The sequence below is a fragment of the Mirounga angustirostris genome, unplaced genomic scaffold, assembly GCF_029215605.1.
Source record: "Mirounga angustirostris isolate CCGP_5_RB_7025 unplaced genomic scaffold, mMirAng1.0.hap1 SCAF_9, whole genome shotgun sequence".
NCBI classification, from domain to species: domain Eukaryota; kingdom Metazoa; phylum Chordata; class Mammalia; order Carnivora; family Phocidae; genus Mirounga; species Mirounga angustirostris.
In genome coordinates, this window is record NW_026991717.1 from 42,383,697 (window position 1) to 42,396,696 (window position 13,000).

The 13,000-nt window shown below is 40.2% G+C and overlaps 1 protein-coding gene across 6 annotated transcripts in view; it reads right to left on the reverse strand.

The window, feature by feature from the left end:
• The window catches only part of APH1B (aph-1 homolog B, gamma-secretase subunit), an 80,633-nt gene that overhangs the window by 54,070 nt on the left and 13,563 nt on the right, over positions 1-13,000 (reverse strand). For all 6 annotated transcript variants that reach the window (XM_045899912.3, XM_045899914.3, XM_045899913.3 and 3 more), the window contains one exon: positions 2,954-3,081. In XM_045899912.3, the coding sequence (XP_045755868.1) occupies positions 2,954-3,081 (128 nt within the window). The remainder of the gene's footprint in view (positions 1-2,953; positions 3,082-13,000) is intronic.

The following is a 13,000-nucleotide window of genomic DNA, read 5'->3' on the forward strand; positions in this document are numbered from 1 at the left end:
CAACATTTATTGGATTGAAGATAAAGATTGATAAGGGCCCATCTTTGATGATCAAACTCTAGTTGGAGAGATATAAGAACTATATTAATATAAAACAATGCTCTCTGAGGATGAGTGTTATAACACAGATATGAATTAAGGGCTAATGATTGTGCTGAGTCTGGAATATGCACCTTTTCCAGGGAGGCTTCACACTGAATGAGTACTTTTCCAAACTGACCTAGGTTAAGGGGAGATGAATCACTGCAGATAAAACATGGACAAGGCATGCCTGTTGGGTAGCCATAATGGATCAATTTAGATGGAGTGCGTGATGTGAACCGTGGGGAGCAGCAAGAGGTAAGTTTTGCACCAGTATGGTTGATAAGAGACTTAGGTCAAAGAAGTCTGGGTTTTATTCCATAGGCATCTGCTACAGTTGATCATTTTCTCCTCAATACATTTGGCTTCCAGGACACCTGGCTCCTGATTTTCCTCCAACCTCACTAGTGGCTCCTTCTCAGTCTCCTTTGCTGGCTCCTCTTTCCCCAGTCTCAATGTAGGAGTGTCCCAGGGCTCAGTGCTTGGGCCTCTTTTCTTGTCTGCTTAAATTTATTCCTTGTAATCACCTTTTTTGGCCTGGATTTCTCTCCCAAATTCCAGACTTCTTCATCTAACTGCCCAACAACCATTTGGATGTCCAATAGGCACTTCAATTACATTTATAATGTGCCCAGATAAACTCCTGATTTCCCCTCACAAGCTTCCCCATCCCAGATGATGGCAACTCCATCCTTCTAATTGCCCAGGCCAAAACCCTGGAAACACCCTTGGCGCCTCTTCTTTCTCTCCTATGCCTTATCCAGTCTGTCAGGAAATACTGTTGGCTCTACTTTCAAAAATATGTCCTTAACCGGATCATTTCTCATTATATCCATTGCTATTTCACGCAAATTATCACCATCTTCCTCTTGATGACTATAATCTTTTCCCCTGCTACAGTTTACTCTTAACACCAGCAAAGTGATCCTTTTGAAATGTGAGTCAGATCATGTCCCTCTCCTTAACACCCTACAATGACGCCCATTTCACTGAGAGTACATGTCGAAGTCCTGCACTATCTAGATGTGGTTCTCACTTCCAACCTCTACTTCCCTCCCACCTTCAACTCTGTGATAGTATTTCCTACTAACTTTCCCCTGGCTCACTCTGTTCTGGCCACCCTTACTTCCAAAAACATGCCAAGCAAGTTCTTTGATCTTAGGACTTTGCCACTGGCCGTGCAGTCCAGGATGCTCTTTCTCCGACAGCCACATGACCAATCTACTTCACTTCTTTGCTCAAATGTTACCTTCACAATGAAGCCTACTCTGACCACCTAATTAAAAAATTTGACATCTCCTGCCTCCTTACACTCTGGATTCCTTTTAACCTGCTCTAGTGTCCACACCACCTATCACTGTAAATTTTATTATTTATTATGCCTAATGCTTAATGCCTCTCGCCCCACTAAACTGTAAAAACAGATCTTTGTTTTGTTCACTCAACTGCTTTGTTTACCTAGAACAGTGCCTGGAACACAGAAGGCACTCAGTAAATATTTGTCAAATGAATGAATAGCCAATTGGATCTATAAAAAGGACATCTGCTTTTTCATGTAATTTTCTTTCTGATTATAAAAGTGTACATTGTAGAAAATTTGAACATGCCAAAAACTATAAAGAAAAGAATCCACTCAGAGATAAATGCTGTTAATATTTTAATGCGGTCTCTTTCCAGTCTTTTTTCCAATGAAGACTTGGCTTCACATAATTGCCATCATATTAAAGGTAACTTTAGTATCCTGTACCACTGAAAGGTTTTAGGTAGGGGAAGCAGTAAGATTACATTTTTATCTATCTATCTATCTATCTATCTATCTATCTATCTATCTATCTATCTATCTATCTATCTTTTAAGTAATCTCCATGCCCAGCTTGAGGCTCAAACTCATGATCCTGAGATCAAGAGTCACATGCTCTACTGACTGAGCCAGCCAGGCATCCCTGTAAGACAGCACTTTAGATGTATCAGAGGTCAAGGATCCCAGTATGAGAAAACCTGATACAAATTCTAAATGGATGGAGAAGAGAGAGACATGAGGCAGGACACCACCAGAAAGAACCTTTTCAATACTTGGAGGTGAGAAATCATAAGGGTCTGGACAAGGCAGTGGTGAGGATAATTCTGATGTAAATATCTGACAAATTACAATGAAAGTCAGACCCAACGCATTAAATAGTTCTTAAAAAATATATGTAGTCAAGCTTTCCTTTTAAATTTTATTTTGAAAACTGGCATACTTAGAATTTCAGTGTGGAGGGAGTAAATTGGGCACTCTTGTTATTGATCAGAATGAGCAAAAAATGGTACAACCTTTGTGGAGAGTCTTTTAGCAACTGACATCAAGGGTTTTAAAAATATGCATGCCATTTAATTTCATATTTTCATTCCCTGGAATCTAAATATCATATTGAAAAACTTTCATGTACAAAGATGTTCAAGATAGCATTATAAGAAGCAAAAGTAGAAAAAGATGTTATCAATCAGTTAAGTAAACTGTAATATAATTTTGATGTAATAATATAAGGCTATTAAAGTTTACATATTAAAAGGATTTATAATATCATGGAAATTGTTTAAGATGTGTTACATAACATAATAATACAAGATGACTTCAGGTTTGACTATACCCATAAAAGCAAGATACATAGAAAAAATTTTTTAATGAAATCAACCAACAAATAGTTGCTTTTTTCTGTAGGAAGACTTAGATGATTTATTTATCTACCATTCACTCATTCACGCAGTCAACAACTTTTTGGAATTTCTTCATTTGACCATGAGCATGTATTTCATTTAGAGTGGAACCTACCATTTTAGATATGGGAACTTGAGTTCCAAAAAACAATGCGAGCATGGTGGTAATACTCACCAGGGCTGACACTAGCAGATGGGTCAGAAGAACTACAAGAAGGGCAGACCACTTTTTCTTCTCACAGCCATCAAAAAATATGATGCCCCAGAACATGTGCAGCAATATGATAACCAGCGTCATGAAAGCTGAAAGACAGTCATCCATTAGAGTCCAGTCATGTAGACAACAGATGCCAAAGCCCACTGACCACCTGCTCATGATACACAAGCTCTTGGGGTATGCCACTCCACTGTGAGAGTTTAAACACCACCTGTCAGAACCAGGACCCTGACACATGTTTGCTCAAATAGTAACTTGGAAAGCAACACTTCTCAACACAGGGTCAGCTCTGCAGCAGCTTCTGATCGAGAATATGAACCTGTTAAAGCTAAAGTCAGCTTGGACCTGGCTTTCAAGGAGTTTCTCCTAGGAAGGGATAAAACTAATGTGTCCAATCAAATCTTTCCAAATTAGCCTTCTGCATTTTCCTCAATTAAATGGAGTATCCTCAATTTAAACAAGTCTTGGGGCGCCTGGGTGGCTCAGCCGTTGGGTGTCTACCTTTGGCTCAGATCATGATCCCAGGGTCCTGGGATCAAGCCCCGCATCGGGCTCCCTGCTCAGCAGGGAGCCTGCTTCTCCTCTCCGTCTGCTGCTCCCCCTGCTTGTGCTCTCTCTGTGAAATAAATAAAAACTTAAAAAAAAATTTTTAAACAAGTCTTCTCACTAAAGTGGAATTTCTCCTGTGCTCTTTCCTTTTCTTAAAAAAAAAAAAAAGGCCAATGGAAGAATAAAAATATTAAAAATTGCAGTAATTATCTTAGATTCTTCTTAGGCAACCCAAACTGAATTTGATCAGCACACCCAGGTTTTTCTGTGCAATAGAGTGTGTGTGTTTGTGTCTCCTGTGCCCTGAAAACATTATTTAAAATGGGCAAGTTCCACATATTCTGAAAGTTGTAATATGAAAAAAGGGCATATCAATTTTCCTTTTCAGCCACATAATAAGATAAAATTAACACCCACCAATCTGGCAAAAATTCAAGTCTGACAATTCTCTTTCACACTGCAGATAGGAAAACAATCTAGCATTACCTAGTAAAGTTGAAAGTATGTATTCTCTATTTCATTCCAGCAATTCCACAGCTAGATCTATACTCTGAAGCAGTTGGTTCTTGGATCAATAGACCACTAGTATCTAAGAACTTGTTAGGAATGCAAACTCTTGGGACCCACCCCAGACCTCTTCAATCAGACAATGAGCCTAGCAACCTGTGTTTAAATAGACCTGCAGGTGATTCCAATGTACAGTCAAATTTGAGAACCACTGCTCTGGAAAAACTAACATATTTTGCACAGAGATATACAAGAATATTTATATCAGCATTGTTTGTTTGTAATAACAAAAAATTTTCATCATTATCAGAATGGAAGATTTGTGGTGTATTCACACAATGGTATACTATATGATCTATAATATAAATGATCTCAAGAATATAATGCTAAGTAGGGAAAAAAACATATTGTGGGAAAATGCCTATTACTTATACAAAGTCAAAAACATCCAAAAACAATATTAAAAGTACATAACTACTGTGGTTGGAGGAAAGTAAGTTGTTCTGTCTAGGGACAGTGTGCCATCATTTCAGTAAATGATGGTAAATACTTTAAAGTAGAGGAGGGATTTTAAAATATATAACTTTGGGATGAGGGTAGACTAAAACTAAAATGACATAAGGCACTTTCCTGCTAAAAAACATGTCTGATGGATTGATACTGTGTCCAAAGTAAAGTCCAAATATCTCAGATTACCATCCAAGGCCCTCTACAACCCAAGACCCAAATTATTATCCTTTACTAATCTTCAAATTTAGCCTAAATGGTAGAAAACCAGAACTCTTATACTCTATGTCTCTGTGTTTTTACTTATTTTAACTGATCGTCCCTTTTGCCTGAATACTCAACACGCCCCTGCCATTTCACCATATCCAAATCTTATTTTAAGATCTAGCTTAATGCCATCTCGTGTGAATTCTTTGACACCTACTCTTCATTTTTTTTTAAGAACACTCAGCACACATTTACTGAGCACCTGGATAGTTTGGCCTGAAGATGTTGTACAAGAGCTCAGGAGTCACACAGTCCTGAGATGGAATGCCAGCTCCACGGTATGGCTTTGGGCAAACTATTTAACCTAACCTCCTTCACCTTCTGTTCCCTTTATTTCTAAAATGGGGACAATAATACCTCATAGGGCTGTTGCAGGGAAGAATAGTGCTTTGTAAACCACAGCTTTTCAATAAATCATACTACTATGTGCTACAGTCTCCAGATTAAAAAATGAGTATGGCAGGACCTTTAGTGAGTTGTACCATCAGGTGGGAAAGTGAGGCAAAGCAGCAAGCAATAGAAATGTGGGTAGTGTGCTGTGTTTTAAAATGCACTCTTCTTCACTCTTACAGATTATTTCTTTCTCTGACCTTGTATTTACTTTTATATTTATTTTCTTCCTCCCCTCTTTCCTTAATCCATACAACAAGTACTTATTCGATGTCCATTATGGGCAGGCACTCTTTCGGGCACTGAGGCTATCATGGTGCACAAAACACAATCTCCTGGAACTTCGCCTCATCCTTTCAGTGTACTGTTTTATTAACACAGTATCCAAAGGGGAGCCCTCAGACATTTGTTGAAACACTGTAAATTCTTACTTGACTGCTTATTTATTCACCTGGCATTAATTTCTGGCTGGCTTCCATGTCATCATAAGTCTTTACTATTAGAATGTGCCATTTAGAATATTGGGATTCATTGTTTATTCCCTCTGCAACTGGTCAGAGGTCCAACAGAAACTGAGACCTGAATATCTATTCTGCCACATACATGTAGTTAAAGGTACATACAATTTTGATACTTTTTCCTAGTAAATGGAATTAATTCCAACTAGAAATGAAGATTTGCTAACAGTATCTCTAGGATACTATCTTTTAATTACTAAAACTTTCTCATTTCATGTTCCTAACTATAAAATTCTAAGTCCTTCAGTAAATCTCTCTAAAATTTGCTTTGTTCTAATATTCATAAAAGTAGAAAAAAACCTCTCCAAATTAATCATAAAAATATCAAAATTCATTTATAATCCAGATTAATAAAAGGAGCTTCCCTAATTTCTAGTGTTTTGGAACATTAATCAGAAATCTGAACAATTCTGGGGCACCTGGGTGGCTCAGTCAGTTAAACATCTGACTTGACTTCAGTTCAGGTCATGATCTCAGGGCTGTGGGATTGAGTCCCGCGACAGTCTCTGCGCACGTAGAGCCTGCTTAAGATTCTCTCGCTGCCCCTCTCACCCTGCGCACTCTGTCTCAAAGAAAGAAAAGAAAAGAAAAGAAAAGAAAAGGAAAGAAAGGAAGGAAGGAAGGAAGGAAGGAAGGAAGGAAGGAAGGAAGGAAGGAAGGAAATCTGAACAATTCTAACAAGTATTATACGTTTGTGAAATTGTAGCTACTAGTTTGATAATGGACTTCCAAAAATCTTTTAAGCCAAATTCTCTTGGTGAAGAATGTTTTAACCTATTTCTAAGCAAAATGTTTCAGGATTATCTTTAAGGGGCTACATTTAGGGGGGCCTGGGTGGCTCAGTCGGTTCAGTATCTGACTCTTGATTTCGATCTCAGAGTCCTGGGATCGAGCCCCGTATTGGGCTCTGTACTCAGCATTGGGATTCTCTCTCTCTCTCTCTCCCTCTCCTCCTGCCCCTCTTGTTCCTGCTCTCTCTCTCTCTCAAACCAATAAATAAGTCTTTAGGAAAAAAAAGAGGCTACATTTACTACTTGGTTCTTTTCTCTTTGAATATACTCCAAATGTTCTAACACACAGATTCATAAACATCCTCATTTTCAGGCTTGTCCCTCTCTCCCTTATTCCTAATATTACTTTTCTGTCCTTGCAAAGACAACGGCCTAATATAGCAACTGATTCTAACACTGGATCCTAGCAATACAGAAACTGCTATCATCTGGCTTCCTCTGACAACTTCAGAGAATCTCTAACTATGCCAGAGAGAGCCAAGGGCTGCTGCTGGGTGGTAGCAGCCACAGGCAGAGGAAGACTTTGCAAAGCCAAGAGTTAGCTTCAACTGCCTAGAGACAGGATGTGATTACTAATGAGCTTCTGGCTTCTTTTTCCAAGAAGAGAGTCTGGGGTGTCAAGGTTCTGTGCAGTGAGGAACTCTCCTCCAACCCTCTTGGTTGCAGACTCTCTGGATTCTTAAGAGCTCTCCAATGACCTAGCCCAAGTAGAAGTCAAGCCACAGAACTAAATATTTTTGAAAATGCCTTTCCCATAATAGGGATTTAACTTAAAAATTTTGCTTTAAAAAACATTACAATTTTGTAACCTTGTTATTATAATATAGAAGTATATATATTACTAACCAAATAACATTCTCCAAGATTTAAAAAAGACATCTTGAAAACCATCTCATACTACATAGCAATAAGAAAGGTGTAGTACTGTCCTCTAATACCAGCCAGATTATAAGGAGGTGTTCTGAAAACAATCTGAATGACTACTGGTGTTTAAATAGCATTTATCGGGGCACCTGGGTGGCTCAGTCGTTGAGCGTCTGCCTTCAGCTCAGGTCATGATCCCAGGGTCCTGGGATCGAGCCCTGCATCGGGCTCCCTACTCTGCGGGAAGCCCGCTTCTCCCTCTCCCACTCCCCCTGCTTGTGTTCCCTCTCTCGTGGTCTCTGTCAAATAAATAAATAAAATCTTAAAAAAAATAAAATAGCATTTATCATATTTATGAAAATGCTTCTAAAGTATGTTCATAAGCTGAACAGACTGCCAAAAATATGATTTTGTTTAAAGTCTCCCTAGCATATGTTAAAGAATGATGAAATTCTCTCTTCAGATTAGTTCATCAATGTGAGGGTCAGCATTGGGAGGCCTATTACATGTTTTCTGATCCAGTCCCTATGCAATGAAAAAGTAAATCCCACAGCATCCACTTCAAATCCAGTTTAGAAGCTTATGTCATTAAAGCAGTCACTGTGGGAAAGTTCCTTCTCAAACTGAACCCAAATCTGCCTTCTAACTCAGTGATTCACAAGTGAGGCAATTTTGCCCCCAGAGAGCATTTGTCAGTATCTGTAGACATTTTTGATTACCACAGCTGGGGGTGGGGTACTTCTGGCATCTTGTCATGGAACACCCTACAATACACAAGACACTGCTCCATCTCCTGCCAACAAAGAATTATCTGACCCCAAATGTCAATAGTGCCATTGACAAACCCGGCTCCAACTGCTGCTTGTTGATCCTAGGAAGGCTTTCTTCCTGTATAAATGTTTGGCAACATTCAACTTCTTGGGAAGGAAGAAACACAAGTCAACCCTTTTTTCCCTTACATGCGGCACATTTAAAAAAAAAAAAAATTGAAACTCTCTGTATTATTCAGCTATTGTGACAAAAATGGTGTTAACAAACCATGCCAAAAGTTATATTCGCTATAGTTTGGGGCACCCGGCTGGCTCAGTCAGTGAAGCATGCGACTCTTGATCTTGGAGTTGTGAGTCTGAGCCCCACATTGGGTGTAGATATCACTTAAAAATAAAATCTTTGGGGCGCCTGGTGGCTCAGTCAGTTGGGCATCTGCCTTGGGCTCAGGTCATGATCCCAGGGTCCTGGTACTGAGCCCCATGTCAGGCTCCTTGCTCGGGAGTTTGGTTCTCCCTCTCCCTCTGCTGCTCCCCCTGCTTGTGCTCTTTCTCTCTCTCTGTGTCAAATAGATAAATAAAATCTTTTTAAAAAACCAAATCTTAAAAAAAAAAAAAGTTATTGGCTATAGCTGCCATTGGGAGCATTGCTGGTCTAAGGCAGGGCCCACTGGAACATGGGGTATAAATCTCTAATGGGGAACCCATCTTCTAGCAGTGTGCAGGGAGTGTGGTCTCTCAGGATTCTACTGCTTTGTATCAATGCTGTGTTGACTTTATGAAATTAACTAGGACCCTCCCATGTTTGTTTCTGGTCTGGAATAATTTCAGCACCATCAGATTTACCTTTCCTTTAAGTGCTTGCTCCAAACCAGCTCTCAAACCGTCTATTCCTGATGCCAATATAAAGCAAAACCAAGCACAAAAGAACCTGGATGGAGATTTAAATGGAAGTTGGAGATAAGATCTGCAGTTGGACTGGATGTGAGTTATAAGAAAAAGGGAAGAATCAGTAACTGCTCCAAGGTTTTTGTCCTGCACAACACGAAGGATGGAAGGGCATCAACTGAAATGAGGAAGACTTCAGAGATATATCACTTAAAGATGTTGCTCCACTGTCTTCTGTCCTCTAGAATTTCTGATGAGAAGTCAGCAGTATTTCAAATCATTGTTCCACTGAATTTAAGAAGAAAAAATCCCCCTAGAGATGGAAAAGCAGCCTACTATCTGAAACCAGGACTTCAATCTCAAGATTGAAATATTCAATATTCAAAGTTAATATCTGAGTAAATCTTTATAAATCAAAATATTCAACTGAATTTTTGGTGAAGAACTTTAGCATAATGAAAAAGCTGATAAAATCAAATAGATCTATCCTTTAAAATAAACCTCAAGGTTAATTCCTTTAAAAAGAACCATAAAGATTGCCAAACATTTATACATATAATACAAAAAGTCTGGTTTCAGGAAATTTGGCTAAAACATGCTCCAGGAGTAGCAATGGAAAACCTCAGAGTACACCAATGAAACATATTACAATGTGAATGATTCCCCCAGAAATTGTGCAATGCAGCAGCCCTGACGTGAACACTCTAGTTCTCTTTGGAAGAACTGGAGAGTTAGAGGAGTGAACTGGTACAAGTGATCCCAGCAGTGAAGAGCATCCTTGCTGATGAAAAGTAGGCACAAAACAGATGTAAATGCTCCCAACAGGATATGTTCCCAACAGAGCCATGGAGCTTCACAGGATCAAGCTTAGGTAGTTGAAGAAGGCCAAACTGATCAATAAAATTGAAAACAAGGTGGTTTTTGTCCCCCCTTTCAAACTGTAAATATTAGATGTAATGGATAAAATATATATTCCTATGGGACTGAATGAAAGAAGATACTATGCTAGATGATATTCCAAAAATGTTACTTTTTTCCAGCACAAATCATCCATATAGAGTAGTATCCTGCTCATCATTGCTATAAAAAATATCTCTGGGGGGCGCGTGGGTGGCTCAGTCGTTAAGCGTCTGCCTTCGGCTCGGGTCATGTTCCCAGGGTCCTGGGATCAAGTCCCGCATCGGGCTCCCTGCTCCGCGGGAGGCCTGCTTCTCCCTCTCCCACTCCCCCTGCTTGTGTTCCCTCTCTCGCTGTGTCTCTCTCTGTCAAATAGATAAATAAAATCTTAAAAAAAAAAAAAAAAAATCTCTGGAAGTTTCTCTAGGAAGAAAAAGAAACTAAACGCAAAAAGCACAAAAAGTTAAAGGCAGCAGTGGATGAAGAAAATAAGGACTGACTCACACGTGAAGAAGAAACAAGGCCTGAAGAGAAATGAGAAGCAGAAGTCATCAGACTGCCTGAGCTGCACAGGGGTCAGCAGGGGCTGACCACTCGGCTGTGTGACCAAAGAGACAGCAGTGTCTCAGAGTGTGGCCTGGAACGTGTCTGAAGGAGCCACAGCCTGCATCATTCCTTCAGCCAAACTCTGTGAAGCAATCCCCTGAGCTACCTGTTTGCACCCTGCATGAAGGCGGCTACCTGTGCTCTGCACACATGGTAACGAATCCCAGGCTGCTAGTCTCTCGCAGGCCAAGATTTAGTGAAAGGACAATCCAAAAGTATAATTTTCCATTCTCAGCTACTTGAGCAGCTTGAAGGAAAGACTATTACACTACTGATACAATGAAAACACGTAATGAAAAAATATATTTGATGACAACACTGATGACATACTACAGCATGTGGAATATCCCTGTGTCATAAGCAGTGGCAGTTACTTACAATAATTCATTACAAAAAATTAAGATTCTAATACGTTCAGAAAAGAGTAAGAATTGCAGATTAAGCTCTACTGTTAAAAATTTTCAAACCATAAGAGACTTAATCTCAGGAAACAAACTGAGGGCTGCTGGAATGGAGGGGGCTGGGTGGGATGAGGTGGCTGGGTGATGGACACTGGGGAGGGCATGTACTATGCTGAGCGCTGTGAATTCTGTAAGACTGATGAATCACAGACCTGTACCCCTGAAACAAGTAATACATTATATGTTAATTAAAAAAAATTTCTTTGGGGCGCCTGGGTGGCTCAGTTGGCTAAGCGACTGCCTTCGGCTCAGGTCATGGTCCTGGAGTCCTGGGATCGAGTCCCGCATCGGGCTCCCTGCTCGGCAGGGAGTCTGCTTCTCCCTCTGACCCTCCCCCCCTCATGTGCTCTCTCTCTCTCATTCTCTCTCTCAAATAAATAAATAAAATCTTAAAAAAATTTCTTTGTATCACTAATAGATGTTACATATTTTCTACCACTTTGGAATTGTTAAGGTAGCTATTTAAGATAATCTTGCTTACAATGAGCTTTCATTTAAAAGTCTAAACATGTGGGGTGCCTGGGTGGCTCAGTCGTTAAGGGTCTGCCTTTGGCTCAGGTCATGATCCCAGGGTCCTGGGATCGAGTCCCACATCGGGCTCCCTGCTCCGCGGGAAGCCTGCTTGTGTTCCCTCTCTGTCTCTCTGTCAAATAAATAAAATCTTTAAAAATAAAATAAAGTCTAAACATGTAACAAACTTGACATATTACAAAGATGATACTTAAAATATTGTTGCAAAAAAATGAATGTATGAAAAAAGAAACTCACTGGGTTACAACACCAAGGATTTATTCTCCTGCTCATTGGTCCGAAGGCTGTGCTTTGGCTGATTAAGGCTGGGCTCAGCCGGGCAGCACCGCTGTAGGCTGCTGGTACAGCTGGGTTTGACTCCTTACTGCTATTGCACACAGGTCTGCCCTATACGTGTTCATTCTGGGGTCGAGGTCAAGTGGGCATTAATTATGTAGGACATATTCTCATGGAGTATGACCAGAGTCCAAAAGCGCAGGCCCAACCATGCAAGTGGTATTTTATTTTACTTTATTTATTTATTTTTAAAAAGACTTTATTTATTTATTTGACAGAGAGAGACACAGCGAGAGAGGGAACACAAGCAGGGGGAGTGGGAGAGGGAGAAGCAGGCTTCCCGCGGGCTCTCCGATGTGGGGCTCGATCCCAGGACCTGAGATCATGACCTGAGCCGAAGGCAGTCGCTCAACCGACTGAGCCACCCAGGCGCCCATGCAAGTGGTATTTTAGCTTCTGACTTACCTTACATTCACTAATTAACCAACGGAAGCCACATAACTGAGTTCAACCTCAGGGGTAGGGAAGTATATCCTGGCCACCACCATGAGGCCATGCAAGGGTGTGGAATTCTATAAAAGGAAATGACAAATTGGGACAAAAATGGAATCTCTTATATTCCTCTTATTTTTATTTTCCTTCAAGTTTAACATTCCTCTTCCTTCGATCAGCCCCCATAAGATACCATTTCTAGGTCTTTCACCATACTCACACTGTTCTTCTGTACCAATTTTAGTTCTTCAGTATTCCTGTTAAATCACCATGTTCAGAACTGAACATGATACTCCACATGGGGTCTGACCTGTATTGATTTCTCCTAGTAAGTGGCTAAAAAGTTTAAAACCTTACCTAACAGGAGCACTGCCAAGAAAATATAAATGAAATTATGTGGGGGAAGTTTTGGTTTTTCTTAAAGATTTGAGAGAGAGAGAACGTGTGCACGCAAGCACATCACAGGCATGAGCAGGGAAGGGGTAGAAAGAGGGAGAGAATCTCAAGCAGACTCCCTGCTGAGCACAGAGCCCAACGACGATGTGGGGTTTGATCTCATGACCCTGAGATCATGACCTGAGCTCAAATCAAGAGTCAGAAAGTCAACTGATTGAGCCACCCTAGTGCCCCTGATTTGGAGAAGTTTTAAAAATAAAGTATTACCTTCCCTTCTGACTGAGTACTAAAGACATTT